This window comes from Linderina pennispora, assembly GCF_002104995.1.
Source record: "Linderina pennispora strain ATCC 12442 chromosome Unknown DL89scaffold_9, whole genome shotgun sequence".
NCBI lineage: Eukaryota > Fungi > Kickxellomycota > Kickxellomycetes > Kickxellales > Kickxellaceae > Linderina > Linderina pennispora.
The window spans coordinates 198,408-215,712 of record NW_024468257.1 but is presented as its reverse complement, the minus strand read 5'-3'; the positions used below and the strand labels follow the sequence as shown (position 1 = coordinate 215,712).

General features: G+C 33.2%; 5 protein-coding genes across 5 annotated transcripts; 1 reads left to right on the top strand and 4 right to left on the bottom strand.

Annotated features, from left to right (window-relative positions):
• Nucleotides 1-3,909: 3,909 nt before the first annotated feature.
• On the bottom strand, nt 3,910-5,490 carry DL89DRAFT_258423 (uncharacterized protein; the record flags this gene model as incomplete). Its single annotated transcript, XM_040885608.1, has 1 exon — nt 3,910-5,490. One exon carries the CDS (start codon nt 5,488-5,490, stop codon nt 3,910-3,912), a length of 1,581 nt encoding a protein of 526 aa, XP_040742328.1.
• A 5,323-nt stretch (nt 5,491-10,813) lies between these two features.
• DL89DRAFT_318301 (uncharacterized protein) lies at nt 10,814-11,509 on the bottom strand (the record flags this gene model as incomplete). Its single annotated transcript, XM_040891098.1, has 2 exons — nt 11,165-11,509; nt 10,814-11,062 (listed from the first exon to the last, which is right to left on the bottom strand). Exons 1-2 carry the CDS (start codon nt 11,438-11,440, stop codon nt 10,814-10,816), a joined length of 525 nt encoding a protein of 174 aa, XP_040742327.1. The 5' UTR covers nt 11,441-11,509.
• Nucleotides 11,510-12,313: 804 nt separating this feature from the next.
• On the bottom strand, nt 12,314-13,828 carry DL89DRAFT_318297 (uncharacterized protein; the record flags this gene model as incomplete). The annotated part of the gene is made up of 1 exon (XM_040891097.1): nt 12,314-13,828. The coding sequence occupies one exon, from the start codon at nt 13,826-13,828 to the stop codon at nt 12,326-12,328; it is 1,503 nt and encodes a 500-aa protein (XP_040742326.1). The 3' UTR covers nt 12,314-12,325.
• An 899-nt stretch (nt 13,829-14,727) lies between these two features.
• Nucleotides 14,728-15,621, bottom strand: DL89DRAFT_258419 (uncharacterized protein; the record flags this gene model as incomplete). The annotated part of the gene is made up of 1 exon (XM_040885607.1): nt 14,728-15,621. The coding sequence occupies one exon, from the start codon at nt 15,619-15,621 to the stop codon at nt 14,728-14,730; it is 894 nt and encodes a 297-aa protein (XP_040742325.1).
• Nucleotides 15,622-16,671: 1,050 nt separating this feature from the next.
• Nucleotides 16,672-17,134, top strand: DL89DRAFT_179465 (uncharacterized protein). The gene is made up of 2 exons (XM_040883878.1): nt 16,672-16,723; nt 16,856-17,134. Exons 1-2 carry the CDS (start codon nt 16,717-16,719, stop codon nt 17,035-17,037), a joined length of 189 nt encoding a protein of 62 aa, XP_040742324.1. The 5' UTR covers nt 16,672-16,716; the 3' UTR covers nt 17,038-17,134.
• Nucleotides 17,135-17,305: the final 171 nt, after the last annotated feature.

The window sequence follows — 17,305 nt, the reverse complement described above, 5'->3', positions numbered from 1 at the left end:
AGAGAAGGAGTGGAATGTGCTCTACACAACAAAGTGGAGATTTCTTGATGAAGATTGGTTAGTACATAAACAACAGAAGTACTATAGGAGTGAAGCTCATGAAGTGAAAGAAATAAAGCTCATCAAAGATACACTTGTAAAGCAACTTGGAATGATCCCTGTGTTCTTCTTCCTAAATGTTCTATTTGGTGGAAAGCAGTATCCATGTCCTTACAGAAATGTTGAGAAAGGACTCTTGATTTTATACCAGTTAGTTGCTGGGCTATCAATCAATGAGATGGAGAGGTTTATTCCTAAGAGCAGCTATCAGGTAATTCATAACATGTTCTATCTCTCAGAGTTAAGTGAGTTGAACAAGAAGCTTTCACACTACTTGCACACAATGTTCTCTACTCCAGAACTAAGAGTGATCTCAGCAAAGATTCAGAATCCACAAGGGTTTAAGCATATTACTCTTATGTTAGATGGACATGACTCACGAGCACTACATAATGGTGCATACAAACCAAATCTTTATTCCTTCAAGTTGAAGAAGTCAGGATATAGAACACAAGTTTGCATTGATTTGAATGGAATGGTTGTCCTTGTTTCACCAACTGAGGAGTGTAAAGACCACCCAGATTCTAAGATGATTAAGAACATGTCACTATTGAAATACATCTCTCCAGTAGATTGTGTTGTTTTAGATGGTGGTTATCCTCAAAGTATTCTGGAGGAGTTAACAGAAGCAGAAGAGAATGAGAATTTTGGAATGCATAACTTTTGCTTACCAGTTAGAAAGCCAAGAGGAACCAACTTAAGTGAGGCAGAGTTAGAATATAATAGCAAACTTGGGTCATTTAGATCAATGGTTGAGAGCACATTTGGAGAACTAGGTAACACATTTAAGAGACTATCAAATAGAGAAGTTGTAAGAATTAGAAACACAACTGTGTACAATGTGCAGTTTAAACTCTGTTGCTTACTCTACAATATGAAGAAGATCCTAGCAGCTAGTAAAGTTCCTATTGAACATCACCACACACTTTGGGTTCTATCTAACTTTGACTACCCAAGCAACAACCAGGAGAGATCAACTCATGCTGAAGTTGGAAGTACTTTACCACAAAAAGTAGAACTAGAAGCTTCAATGAGAGAACTACAAGATAGACTGATTCAAGCTAAAATTGATGAGTCAATGAACTTCTATGTAGACATGTCATAAGCAACTTTTAAAATAGGAATTTTATACAAACTTTACTCAATGATAGAAATATCTTCAATAAGGGGGTTATACAGAGATACTTATCTGCCTATTAACTATTTATGCATGCTGGAACTATTAGCAATTTCAGTGAAATAAAAATTTCACCCAAACCGCCATCGGCATCTTGGAAAAGTTTCAGTGAACATAATTTCAACCAGAAAGAAAAACTTTGCATATTTGGGGTTAATTATCATTGGGCAACAAAAGTCAATATCTCAATAGATGTGGCTAAGCAACCACAAGGAAATTATGTTCACTGAAACTTTTCCAAGATGCCGATGGCGGTTTGGGTGAAATGGCAAAAAAAATATTTGTATTTTTAAAATCAATTATACACACAAAAACATTCTGGACACAATAACAAATAATAACTATAGAAAAAATAATTAGTAGCAAAAAATAGTTCTGAAAACGATTATTCAAATATCTATCTAACAAAATTGCAAATAACTAAAATTTACAAGTCCAGGAATGACCCCCTCTGTATATTCAGAGGACATTCCTACTACTATTTAGATATTCATATTAATAGGAGAGATATACAGCCAACTCATATTTAGATACCAGATGATAGTTCTTTTAGAAAAGCAATTACTCTATAGAAAGGAATAATACACTAACAAATATATCTAAGAGTTGTAAGTGAGGGCTACAGAATGGTCACAGTTATATAACTACCATTTTAAAACATATTATATGCCACCATCCACTCCATATATCTATGGGAATTTTGACACACTTCATATATATGTTCAACCTTTATCTCATAAAAAGTTCCACTAAGTTGGATCCAATTATGCACTTGGAATGCTAAGCCAGCACTCATGTTAAAGTCATGGATAAGCACTAAAGTTAGCATATCTCTTTCTTCAGTACTCAGATCAGCTATATGTTTCTTAAGGAAGTTATAGAATGATGGCATTTTCTAAAATTGATAATGAACCAGAGTTGTGTATCTTATCTTACCACCCATGAACAATCAATTATAAGAATTACAAGAGAAGGAGTAGAATATGCATTAGATAATAAAGTTTTAAAAGTTCTAACTATCTTTTACTAAATTTAGCAGTTATGAATACCCTCCATATTGAACAATATTGATAAGAACTAGCTATTTTAAAATCAAGTAGCTAGCATCATATCTGTTGTTACCCCATATCTACAAAGCAGTCATAGTTGTCATCAATTTTAGATTGTAGAAATCTATTTTGTAGTTCAACCATTGATGCCTCAAACTCAACCTTTTGAGGTAAAGTATATGTTGGTTCCATTTGTGTTGATCTTTCATTGTGTGATTCAGGATAGTCAAAGTTTGTCATAACCCAGAGAGTATGATGATGTTCTACTTGCACATCACTGTTTGCTAGTATTTTCTTCATATTATATAATACACAGCACAGTTTCATTTGCACATTGTAAACATTCTTATTCTTTACTCGAACAATCTCCTTATTTGACAACCTTTTGAATGTTGTTCCTAGTTCTCCAAATGTGTTTTCTACCATAGAACAGAATGATCCAAGATGGGAATTGTACTCTACTTCTGCTTCTAGTAAGTTTACCCCTCTCTGCTTTCTAATTGGCAAACAAAAGTTATGCATTCCAAAGTCCTCCTGCTCTTCTTCCTCTGTCATCTCTTGAAGAACACTCTGTGGATAGCCACCATCAAGCACAATACAATCTATAGGGGATATTCTCTTTAATAATCCCATGTTTTTAATCATTCTTGAATCTGGATTATCTCTACAGTCTTCTGTTGGTGAAACAAGTAGAACCATTCCATTTATATCAATGCAAACTTGTGTACGATATCCTGATTTCTTCAACTTGAAGGAATAAAGTCCTGGTTTGTATGCTCCATTGTGTAGTGCTCTTGAGTCATGGCCATCTAACATTAGTGTTACATGTTTAAACCTATGAGGATTCTGCATCTTTGCTGCAAGTAGTCGTAGCTCTGGAGTAGAAAACATTGTTTGCAGATAGAATGTTAGCTTCTTATTCAAATCTTGCATTTCAGAAATGTAGAACATATTATGAATAACTTGATAGCTGCTTCTTGGAAGGAATCTTTCCATTTCATTGATTGACAATCCTTCTACAAGTTGGTATAAGATAAGCAATCCTTTTTCTATACTTCTGTAAGGACATGGATAATGAGTGCAGCCAAACAAAACATTCAGAAAGAAGAAAACAGGAATCATCCCTAGATGTTTAAGAAGTGTATCTTTTATAAGTTTGATTTCTCTTACTTCACGAACTTCACTTCTGTGATATTTTGTATGCTTAAGAACTACCCAGTCATCATTCAGAAATTTCCACTTATTTGTGTAGAGCTTATGATATTCCTTTTCTCTGAGTTCTTGTAATTGATGATTCATCTGTGCGATGTACTAATAAATTTAAAAGTTGTCATTTATTATAATGGGCCCATTCTATAAGTTCTTCAACACTCAACTTTCTGAGCTAGATGAGGAAGAGAGAGAAAAGCTAGTCCAACTACTTAGCAGAAATTTCAATATGAGCAGAAAATTAACAGTGTACATCAGAGCATGGATTAAGAATGTTTCAGAAGATAGGGGTGTTAGTATTAAGCATGTGTTTGATGTATGCAACTACAGTTGTGCAGATATGGAAGTAATGGTTGCCAACTGCCCATTTTAAAACTAGATCCTCTCAGTATGGATAATACGATTATGAATTCTAGTTACTTTAAGCACCACTTCTTGATTTGGTTGGCCAATAACAGAAGCAATACATTCACCAAATGGACTACTTGCCAGTACTTTGATAAGTGTATGAGTGCTACTAACTATTTCATTGTGAATCATAGAAATATCTAGATAGTAGAAAGGTAATCCTCTAAAAGTATATAGGAAGTAATAACTAACTAAGAACTCATCACCAACATGAAGTATGTTGTAAGCAACTTTATATCTAGCTGGCTTGAGATCAGTATTTTCTCTTAAATATGTAGGTTCTAGATCATCAAGTTCAATATTGCTAATATCTGCAAGAAGGTCATCTATTCCTAAACCATCAGTATTATCACTAACAATTGAGAGAGTTGAAAGCCTAACTTTCTCTCTTGCTTGCTGAGCTGTTAACCAATCAATATGTATTCCACGATAGTTAATAAGTCCCATTTCAGCAAATGTATGTTGTTGTCTTTGTCTTGAAGCAACTGGCCAGAAGGAGTTTCTCTGACTAGGAACAATAGTGATGTTTGTACTATCTCTTCTTAGAACAACTTCAGATTCAAGAGGACCACTACTAGTAGCATATGTAAGAAGAACAGTTGGGTGTCCATTGAATGTAAGATTAGAAACAACAGTCATCATATCCTCATTCTTTTTCAACTTTTTAGCTATTCCTTGTTTCTTCTTAGTTGTTTTATTGAACCAATGGCAGTAACCAAGAGAATGTTCTTTATGGAAGTAAATACACAATGTATGTTTGTTATGAATCTGATCAACTAGTGCCATCCATTGCTTTTCATAAGATGTTGCAAATGTCCTGCAGTTATGAAGAAACTCAAGAGTATTGACAATTAAGTTTGTGTTCCATTCTACTTCCTTCAACTCAGGAGAGTGAACAGTAAGCTCAAGTCTCATTAATCCTTCATTCCTACAAGCAACAAGTGTTTCACCAAACTGTTGAGAAGTTGGCATCACTAGCTCTGATAGCTTAGAAGTAAGTTGATTATGAACCTCACCACTTTCTAAGAGTTGAACAAATTTATTATACAACTTGTTCCTTATTCTTATCTCATCTTCTTCAGTAAACCAGCTAATACAGTTTGCTCCAACTTTATTTTCATCATCAAGAATATCTTTGCTACTGATTCCATTATCAAGAAGAAATTCCTTAACAATAGCTCTAGAAGAAATATTTAGACAATCCATAGTAATATCATAGTTTTGAAGAAATACATGTTCTTGATGCATCCTAAGAAAGATATCAGTTAGTGCAGGATCAGCTATTGCAACATTTGGAGCAGATACTTTATACACAGAGACATTACCATTTGTCACACTTGTGCTGCATCTTATGTATTTAAAACTATAACCATCACCAAATACTCTATGCAATCTATCAAAAGGAGTAATATTGTGAAGTTGATCCATTAGAGTATATGAGTCAGGAATCTCAACAACACATGAATCCATAAAGATATCAGATTGCTGAACAAATCCTTGCTGTTCAATGCCATTACTAGTATATCTTGCATCAGATATATCAGGCATATTATCTCTATTCTTCAACTCAAGTCCCAAAAGGGAGTTAAGATGTACTCTTAAGGAGGCCATTCACAAATAAGAAAGTTTAAAGAAACTTAATATCTTGTATCAGAATAACCAAGTATTAAATAACAAATCAATTACTAGCAGTTGAAAAATATTTTAAAAATCAGAATGTTTAGTGATGGCCAAAAAGATTTTAGCAACTAGATTAACTAATAAACAAAAATATAAGAATAGACGCTTCTCCGAAACCCCCTTCGGCATCCTGAAAAATTTCAGTTGATTTCTCGGGACGCAGCCTGTATCTCAGTAGAAGCATATTAATTGTGTATCAACTGAAATTTTTCAGGATGCCGAAGGGGGTTTCGGAGAAGTTCAAAAAAAACAAAAGAACAAAAAGTTTTACAACTTCTAATTATTTTTTACTTAGTTTAGTGATTGTGAATGACCTCCTGTGGCTACCTGCTCTATACTATGAGATATCAATATGTAACCTCTGTGCCTAATGGTATGCAATTTAGTATGAATCATATATTTTGTAATTTTCTTAATCCCTCTTTAAGCAGCTCCTTCTGATCAAATATTCAATAGATCAAATCAGATGTGGAGGTCATTCAGAGATAGTTATCTGCACAACAATTATTTGTGCATATTGAAACTATTGGGAATTTCAGTGAAATAAAAATTTCACCCAAACTGCCATTGGCATCTTGGAAAAGTTTCAGTGAACATAATTTCAACCAGAAAGAAAAACTTTGCATATTTGGGGTTAATTATCATTGGGCAACAAAAGTCAATATCTCAATAGATGTGGCTAAGCAACCACAAGGAAATTATGTTCACTGAAACTTTTCCAAGATGCCGATGGCGGTTTGGGTGAAATGGCAAAAAAAATATTTGTATTTTTAAAATCAATTATAAGCACAGAAACATTCTGGACACAATAATTAATATTAACTATGATAAAAATAATTAGTAGCAAAAAACTGTTCTGAAAACGATTAATCAAATATCTAACTAAGTAAATTGCAAATATCTAAAATTTACAAGTCCAGGAATGACCCCCTGTACTTACTATACAAAGTACATGTACTATAGGTAACAGTGAGATTAAAATATCTTAATGAATATAGGAGGCCATTCACAAATAAGAAAGTTTAAAGAAACTTAATATCTTGTATCAGAATAACCAAGTATTAAATAACAAATCAATTACTAGTAGTTGAAAAATATTTTAAAAATCAGAATGTTTAGTGATGGCCAAAAAGATTTTAGCAACTAGATTAACTAATAAATAAAAATATAAGAACAGACGCTTCTCCGAAACCCCCTTCGGCATCCTGAAAAATTTCAGTTGATTTCTTGTGACCCAGCCTGTATCTCAGTAGAAGCATATTAATTGTGTATCAACTGAAATTTTTCAGGATGCCGAAGGGGGTTTCGGAGAAGTTCAAAAAAAACAAAAGAACAAAAAGTTTTACAATTTCTAATTATTTTTTACTTAGTTTAGTGATTGTGAATGACCTCCTAGTGATTGTGAATAACCTCCAAATGCTGCCATTTTAAAACATCATGTTCTAGTCATCAAGTCGTTATCATACTATTTATAACTATTTTTCTAATACCAAGCAATCATATATATCATCAATTTTAAAAAGAATCAAATTATGCCATTTTAAAAAATCATAATAAATTCATCAAGTTGTTAGAATCCCATCTGTAATTAATAGATATGCACCAAGCAATCATATATGTCATCAATTTTAGAAAGCATCAAACTGTGCTATTTTAAAACATCAAATATACAAGTTACATAAGAATATGCTTAATACAGTAAATGTTCTTAGAAGAGTTGATGATAATATATCTATTGTTCTAAATCTGAGAAATTACTTCTGGTCTATATATCCTATATCTAAGCAATATCACACTTTTGATAAGATGTGATTAGTTTACTATTAACAGATGCATATTAGTTAGATAGAGGAGGTCATTCAGAGCTAGTTATCTGCATAACAACTATTTATACATGTTTAAACTATTGGCAATTTCAGTGAAATAAAAATTTCACCCAAACCGCCATCGGCATCTTGGAAAAGTTTCAGTGAACATAATTTCCTTGTGGTTGCTTAGCCACATCTATTGAGATATTGACTTTTGTTGCCCAATGATAATTAACCCCAAATATGCAAAGGTTTTTCTTTCTGGTTGAAATTATGTTCACTGAAACTTTTCCAAGATGCCGATGGCGGTTTGGGTGAAATGGCAAAAAAAATATTTGTATTTTTAAAATCAATTATACACACAAAAACATTCTGGACACAACAATTATAAATATCTGTTACAAAAATATCTAGTAGCAAAAAATAGTTCTGAAAACGATTATTCAAATAACTATCTAACAAAATTGTAATTTACTAAAATTTACAAGTCCAGGAATGACCCCCAGACAGAAAATACTCAAATAAGCAAATAATATGATTTGTCTATAAGAAATGTCTGAGGTGTAGTTTCTATAGGTGAACAAAAGATCAATGCACTAACAACAGTGATTGAAGATGCCATACTAGATGAAATAAGGGCAATATTTATATGAGAATCTAGATCTTAAGCCTTTAGTAAAGAGTTGCTCATATTGTTCTCTATTTTAGTAATGGTTTTGTAGTTATATATTATGCACTCTGTATATTCAGAGGACATTCCTACTACTATTTAGATATTCATATTAATAGGAGAGATATACAGCCAACTCATATTTAGATACCAGATGATAGTTCTTTTAGAAAAGCAATTACTCTATAGAAAGGAATAATACACCAACAAATATATCTAAGAGTTGTAAGTGAGGGCTACAGAATGGTCATAGTTATATAACTACCATTTTAAAACATATTATATGCTACCATCCACTCCATATATCTATGAGAATTTTGACACACTTCATATATATGTTCAACCTTTATCTCATAAAAAGTTCCACTAAGTTGGATCCAATTATGCACTTGGAATGCTAAGCCAGCACTCATGTTAAAGTCATGGATAAGCACTAAAGTTAGCATATCTCTTTCTTCAGTACTCAGATCAGCTATATGTTTCTTAAGGAAATTATGGAATGATGGCATTTTCTAAAATTGATAATGAACCAGAGTTGTCTATCTTATCTTACCACCCATGAACAATCAATTATAAGAATTACAAGAGAAGGAGTAGAATGTGCATTAGATAATAAAGTTTTAAAAGTTCTAACTATCTTTTACAAATTTAGCAGTTGTGAATACCCTCCATATTGAACAATATTGATAAGAACTAGCTATTTTAAAATCAAGTAGCTAGCATCATATCTGTTGTTACCCCATATCTACAAAGCAGTCATAGTTGTCATCAATTTTAGATTGTAGAAATCTATTTTGTAGTTCAACCATTGATGCTTCAAACTCAACCTTTTGAGGTAAAGTATATGTTGGTTCCATTTGTGTTGATCTTTCATTGTGTGATTCAGGATAGTCAAAGTTTGTCATAACCCAGAGAGTATGATGATGTTCTACTTGCACATCACTGTTTGCTAGTATTTTCTTCATATTATATAATACACAGCACAGTTTCATTTGCACATTGTAAACATTCTTATTCTTTACTCGAACAATCTCCTTATTTGACAACCTTTTGAATGTTGTTCCTAGTTCTCCAAATGTGTTTTCTACCATTGAACGGAATGATCCAAGATGGGAATTGTACTCTACTTCTGCTTCTAGTAAGTTTACCCCTCTCTGCTTTCTAATTGGCAAACAAAAGTTATGCATTCCAAAGTCCTCCTGCTCTTCTTCTTCTGTCATCTCTTGAAGAACACTCTGTGGATAGCCACCATCAAGCACAATACAATCTATAGGGGATATCCTCTTTAATAATCCCATGTTTTTAATCATTCTTGAATCTGGATTATCTCTACAGTCTTCTGTTGGTGAAACAAGTAGAACCATTCCATTTATATCAATGCAAACTTGTGTACGATATCCTGATTTCTTCAACTTGAAGGAATAAAGTCCTGGTTTGTATGCTCCATTATGTAGTGCTCTTGAGTCATGGCCATCTAACATTAGTGTTACATGTTTAAACCCATGAGGATTCTGCATCTTTGCTGCAAGTAGTCGTAGCTCTGGAGTAGAAAACATTGTTTGCAGATAGAATATCAGCTTCTTATTCAAATCTTGCATTTCTGAAATGTAGAACATATTGTGAATAACTTGATAGCTACTTCTTGGAAGGAATCTTTCCATTTCATTGATTGACAATCCTTCTACAAGTTGGTATAAGATAAGCAATCCTTTTTCTATACTTCTGTAAGGACATGGATAATGAGTGCAGCCAAACAAAACATTCAGAAAGAAGAAAACAGGAATCATCCCTAGATGTTTAAGAAGTGTATCTTTTATAAGTTTGATTTCTCTTACTTCACGAACTTCACTTCTGTGATATTTTGTATGCTTAAGAACTACCCAGTCATCATTCAGAAATTTCCACTTATTTGTGTAGAGCTTATGATATTCCTTTTCTCTGAGTTCTTGTAATTGATGATTCATCTGTGCGATGTACTAATAAATTTAAAAGTTGTCATTTATTATAATGGAGGCCATTCATAAATATAAAAGTTTAAAGAAACTAAATATCTGTTAACAGAATAACCAATTAACAAATAAGAAATCAATTACTAACAGTAGATAAATATTTTAAAAAACAGAATGTTTAGCAATGGCCAAAAAGATTCTAGCAACTAGATTAACAAACAAACAAAGATGCCAAATATGGTGCTTCTACGAAACCCCCTTCGGCATCCTGAAAAATTTCAGTTGATTTCTCGGGACGCAGCCTGTATCTCAGTAGAAGCATATTAATTGTGTATCAACTGAAATTTTTCAGGATGCCGAAGGGGGTTTCGTAGAAGCACCATATTTGGCATCTGAACAAGAAAACAATAAAAATATTAATAATTATTAAATAGCTAACCATTTCTGACTGATCTCCTTATAGAATTAGATTTAATCAAAAGGTTCCATTTTAAAACATCATGTTCAAGTCATCAAGTCGTTATCATCCTATTTATAACTATTTATCTAATACCAAGTAATCATATATATCATCAATTTTAAAAAGAATCAAACTATGCCATTTTAAAAAATCATAATAAATTCATCAAGTTGTTAGAATCCCATCTGTAATTAATAGATATGCACCAAGCAAATATATATAGAATCATTTTTAGAAAGAATCAAACTGTGCCATTTTAAAACATCAAATTCAAGTCATCAAGTCATTAATACTCCATCTGTAATTAATCAATATGCACCAAGCAATCATATGTATCATCAATTTTAGATTGAAGGAATCGATTTTGAATTTCAACAATAGATGCTTCTAACTCTGCTTTTTGGGGCAAAGTATGTATTGGTTCTACTTGTGTTGACTTATCATGTGTATCAGGGTAATCAAAGTTGCTCATAACCCAGAGTGAGTGATGATGATCAATATGTACATCACTGTTTGCTAGTATCTTCTTCATATTATAGAGTAAGCAGCATAACTTCATTTGCACATTGTAAACATTCCTATTCTTTACTCTAACAATCTCCCTGTTTGACAGCCTTTTGAATGTATTGCCTAGTTCTCCAAATGTATTTTCTACCATTGAACGGAATGATCCAAGATGGGAATTGTATTCAGCTTCTGTTTCTGATAAGCCTGTTCCTCTCTGCTTTCTTACTGGTAAACAAAAGTTATGCAGTCCAAAAGTATCCTGCTCTTCTTCCTCAGTCATCTCTTCCAAAATACTTTGTGGATAGCCACCATCAAGCACAATGCAATCAATAGGTGATATATTCTTCAGCAACCCCATGTTCTTAATCATTCTTGAGTCTGGGTGATCTCTACAGTCTTCAGTTGGTGAAACAAGTAGAACCATTCCATTCACATCAATGCATAGTTGTGTGCGATATCCTGATTTTTTCAATTTGAATGAATAGAGATCTGGTTTATATGCTCCATTGTGTAGTGCTCTGGAGTCATGGCCATCTAACATTAGTGTTACATGTTTAAACCCTTGAGGATTCTGTATCTTTGCTGCAAAGACTCGTAGTTCTGGAGTTGAAAACATTGTTTGCAGATAGTATGTTAGCTTCTTATTCAAATCTTTCATTTCAGAAATATAGAACATATTGTGAATAGCTTGATAGCTACTCCTAGGAATGAATCTTTCCATTTCATTGATAGACAATCCTTCTACAAGTTGGTATATGATGAGCAGTCCTTTCTCTACACTTCTATAAGGACATGGATAATGAGTGCAACCAAACAAAACATTCAGAAAGAAGAAAACAGGAATCATCCCTAGATGTTTAAGAAGTGTGTCCTTTATTAGTTTAATTTCTCTTACTTCACGAACTTCACTTCTGTGATATTTTGTATGTTTTAGAATTACCCAGTCATCATTCAGAAACTTCCATTTGTTTGTGTACAGTTTGTGATACTCCTTTTCTCTGAGTTCTTGTAATTGATGATTCATCATTGTGAGGCACTCATAAATTTAAAAGTTGTCATTTATTGCAATGGGCCCATTCTACAAATTCTTCAACACTCGACTTGCTGAGCTAGATGAGGAAGAGAGAGAAAAGCTAGTCCAACTACTTAGCAAAAATTTCAATATGAGCAGAAAATTAACAGTATATATCAGAGCTTGGATCAGGAATGTTTCAGAAGATAGGGGTGTTAGTATTAAGCATGTGTTTGATGTATGCAACTACAGTTGTGCAGATATGGAGGTAATGGTTGCTAACTGCCCATTTTAAAACTAGATCCTCTCAGTATGGATAATACGATTATGAATTCTAGTTACTTTAAGTACCACTTCTTGACTTGGTTCACCAATAATAGAAGCAATATATTCTCCAAATGGACTACTTGCTTGTATTTTGATATGAGTGTGAGTACTGCTAACTACTTCATTGTGAATCATATAGATATCTAGATAATAGAATAGCAACCCTCTAAAAGTATATAAGAAATAATGACTAACTAGGAACTCATCTCCAACATGAAGTATGTTATAAGCAACTTTATATCTAGCTGGCCTAAGATCAGTATTTTCTCTTATATATGTGGGTTCTAGATCATCAAGTTCAATGTTGCTAATATCAGCAATAAGATTATCTATTCCTAGGTCATCGGTATCCTCACTAATACTTGAGAGAGTTGAGAGACAAACTTTCTCTCTTGCTTGCTGAGCTGTTAACCAATCAATATGCATTCCACGATAGTTAACAAGTCCCATTTCAGCAAATGTGTGTTGTTGCCTTTCTCTTGAAACAACAGGCCAGAAAGAATTTTTCTGACTAGGAACAATAGTGATGTTTGTGATATCTCTTCTCAGAACAACTTCAGATTCAAGAGGACCACTACTGGTAGCATATGTAAGAAGAAGAGTTGGGTGTCCATTAAATGTAAGATTAGAAACAACAGTCATCATATCTTCATTCTCTTTCAACTTTTTAGCTATTCCTTGTTTCTTCTTAGTTATCCTATTGAACCAATGGCAGTAAGCAAGAGCATGTTCTTTATGAAAGTAAATACACAATGTATGTTTGTTATGAATCTGATCAACTAGTGCCATCCATTGCTTTTCATAAGATGTTGCAAATGTCCTACAATCACTAAGAAACTCCAGTGTACTAGCAATTAAGTTTGTGTTCCATTCTACTTCTTTCAACTCAGGAGAGTGAACAGTAAGCTCAAGCCTCATTAATCCTTCATTCCTACAAGCAACAAGTGTTTCACCAAATTGCTGAGAAGTTGGCATTACTAGCTCTGATAGCTTAGAAGTAAGTTGATTGCGAACCTCACCACTTTCTAGAAGTTGAACAAATTTATTGTACAACTTGTTCCTAATTCTTATTTCATCTTCATCAGTAAACCAGCTAATACAGTTTGCTCCAACTTTATCTTCATCATCAAGAATATCATTGCTACTGATTCCAGTATCAAGAAGAAATTCCTTAATCACAGCCCTAGAAGATATGTTTAGACAATCCATTGTAATATCATAGTTTAGAAGAAATACATGTTCCTGATGCATCCTAAGAAAGATATCAGTTAGTGCAGGATCAGCTATTGCAACATTTGGAGCAGATACTTTGTAAACAGAGACTTTACCATTTCTCACACTTACCATGCACTTCATATACTTAAATCTGTATCCATCACCAAAAACTCTATGCAATCTATCAAAAGGAGTAATATTGTTAATCTGATCTATAAGAGCATATGATTCAGGTATCTCAACAACACATGAATCCATAAAGATAGGAGATCAGTCAGAATTGGTTAGCTATTTCATAATTATTAATATTTTTATTGTTTTCTTGTTCTGATGCCAAATATGGTGCTTCTACGAAACCCCCTTCGGCATCCTGAAAAATTTCAGTTGATACACAATTAATATGCTTCTACTGAGATAGAGGCTGTGTCCCAAGAAATCAACTGAAATTTTTCAGGATGCCGAAGGGGGTTTCGTAGAAGCACCATATTTGGCATCTTTGTTTATTTGTTAATCTAGTTGCTAGAATCTTTTTGGCCACTACTAAACATTCTGTATTTTAAAATATTTATCTACTGCTAGTAATTGATTTCTTATTTGTTAATTGGTTATTCTGATAATAGTTATTTAGTTTCTTTAACTATTTATATTTGTGAATGGCCTCCATATCAGAATGCTGAATAAATCCTTGCTGTTCAATGCCATTACTAGTATATCTTGCATCAGATATATCAGGCATATTATCTCTATTCTTCAACTCAAGTCCCAAAAGGGAGTTAAGATGTACTCTTAAGGAGGCCATTCATAAATATAAAAGTTTAAAGAAACTAAATATCTGTTAACAGAATAACCAATTAACAAATAAGAAATCAATTACTAACAGTAGATAAATATTTTAAAAAACAGAATGTTTAGCAATGGCCAAAAAGATTCTAGCAACTAGATTAACAAACAAACAAAGATGCCAAATATGGTGCTTCTACGAAACCCCCTTCGGCATCCTGAAAAATTTCAGTTGATACACAATTAATATGCTTCTACTGAGATACAGGCTGCGTCCCGAGAAATCAACTGAAATTTTTCAGGATGCCGAAGGGGGTTTCGTAGAAGCACCATATTTGGCATCTGAACAAGAAAACAATAAAAAATATTAATAATTATTAAATAGCTAACCATTTCTGACTGATCTCCTTAGTTGTTTTATTGAACCAATGGCAGTAACCAAGAGAATGTTCTTTATGGAAGTAAATACACAATGTATGTTTGTTATGAATCTGATCAACTAGTGCCATCCATTGCTTTTCATAAGATGTTGCAAATGTCCTGCAGTTATGAAGAAACTCAAGAGTATTGACAATTAAGTTTGTGTTCCATTCTACTTCCTTCAACTCAGGAGAGTGAACAGTAAGCTCAAGTCTCATTAATCCTTCATTCCTACAAGCAACAAGTGTTTCACCAAACTGTTGAGAAGTTGGCATCACTAGCTCTGATAGCTTAGAAGTAAGTTGATTGCGAACTTCACCACTTTCTAAGAGTTGAACAAATTTATTATACAACTTGTTCCTTATTCTTATCTCATCTTCTTCAGTAAACCAGCTAATACAGTTTGCTCCAACTTTATTTTCATCATCAAGAATATCTTTGCTACTGATTCCATTATCAAGAAGAAATTCCTTAACAATAGCTCTAGAAGAAATATTTAGACAATCCATAGTAATATCATAGTTTTGAAGAAATACATGTTCTTGATGCATCCTAAGAAAGATATCAGTTAGTGCAGGATCAGCTATTGCAACATTTGGAGCAGATACTTTATACACAGAGACATTACCATTTGTCACACTTGTGCTGCATCTTATGTATTTAAAACTATAACCATCACCAAATACTCTATGCAATCTATCAAAAGGAGTAATATTGTGAAGTTGATCCATTAGAGTATATGAGTCAGGAATCTCAACAACACATGAATCCATAAAGATATCAGATTGCTGAACAAATCCTTGCTGTTCAATGCCATTACTAGTATATCTTGCATCAGATATATCAGGCATATTATCTCTATTCTTTAACTCAAGTCCCAAAAGGGAGTTAAGATGTACTCTTAAGGAGGCCATTCACAAATAAGAAAGTTTAAAGAAACTTAATATCTTGTATCAGAATAACCAAGTATTAAATAACAAATCAATTACTAGTAGTTGAAAAATATTTTAAAAATCAGAATGTTTAGTGATGGCCAAAAAGATTTTAGCAACTAGATTAACTAATAAATAAAAATATAAGAACAGACGCTTCTCCGAAACCCCCTTCGGCATCCTGAAAAATTTCAGTTGATTTCTTGTGACCCAGCCTGTATCTCAGTAGAAGCATATTAATTGTGTATCAACTGAAATTTTTCAGGATGCCGAAGGGGGTTTCGGAGAAGTTCAAAAAAAACAAAAGAACAAAAAGTTTTACAATTTCTAATTATTTTTTACTTAGTTTAGTGATTGTGAATGACCTCCATACTCTATTCTGTGAATATACTCTATTCATTGAATATTAGGAAGAAACCTAGATTCTAAGATAATCAGAAAAAGTAGATTCTGAGTTTAGAGTAGTGTATCTCTATACAGCTAAGGCTATTGCTTCCTTAGTAGAAGGGGATGTGACATACGGATCAGTGTATATATGATGATATAAAACATACCTTGATTACATACCTATGGAGGCCATTCACAAATAAGAAAGTTTAAAGAAACTTAATATCTTGTATCAGAATAACCAAGTATTAAATAACAAATCAATTACTAGTAGTTGAAAAATATTTTAAAAATCAGAATGTTTAGTGATGGCCAAAAAGATTTTAGCAACTAGATTAACTAATAAACAAAAATATAAGAAAAGACGCTTCTCCGAAACCCCCTTCGGCATCCTGAAAAATTTCAGTTGATTTCTCGGGACGCAGCCTCTATCTCAGTAGAAGCATATTAATTGTGTATCAACTGAAATTTTTTAGGATGCTGAAGGGGGTTTCATAGAAACACCATATTTGGCATCGGAACAAGAAAGTAATAAAAATATTAATAATTATTAAATAGCTAACTACTTCTGACTAATCTCCTATGTCATAAAAAATATTTTTAAAAAGCCAATTTCTCAATGAATAGATGAGTGGTATGTATGAAACTATATGAGCTAGAGTTGGGCATAGCATAGATTATGAATTAATTTTACCAAGAGTATTGCAGATTGATCTGAGATATTAATCAAGTTTTTTTTTTGATGAACATCATTTTTGTGACTCAGTTTTGCCACTCAATGTATATGATGAATGTACTGTTGTGTCGGTCGACTGTGTAGGGGTTTTTAAATGTATATTTAATACTGAAGAAAAGAGAGAAAAGGGAATAGACGAGTTGCGCAGGGGAGTTTTTAATACTGCCATTTGTGCAACTTATCAGAGGCTAGACTCTACCTCCATATCGTAGGCTGTAGCGGGGGTCTCGTTGGCGCCTGGATTTCTGTCACCTGATTCGGCTGACATGTCGATGTCAGGGACAGCCGCATCGGGCGCGCAACAGTACTATAGTAGATTCTTTCTTAACCACCATGGATATGGCCGCATTGTGTGGTGTGACAAATACCCTGGTTGCCAATCACGTGCAATACTATCTTTCACAAGTATTGGCCCATTCCCGTTCATACGCAAAATGACAATCATCTTTTTTTTTCTCACAGGTTCAACATCAGCCGAAA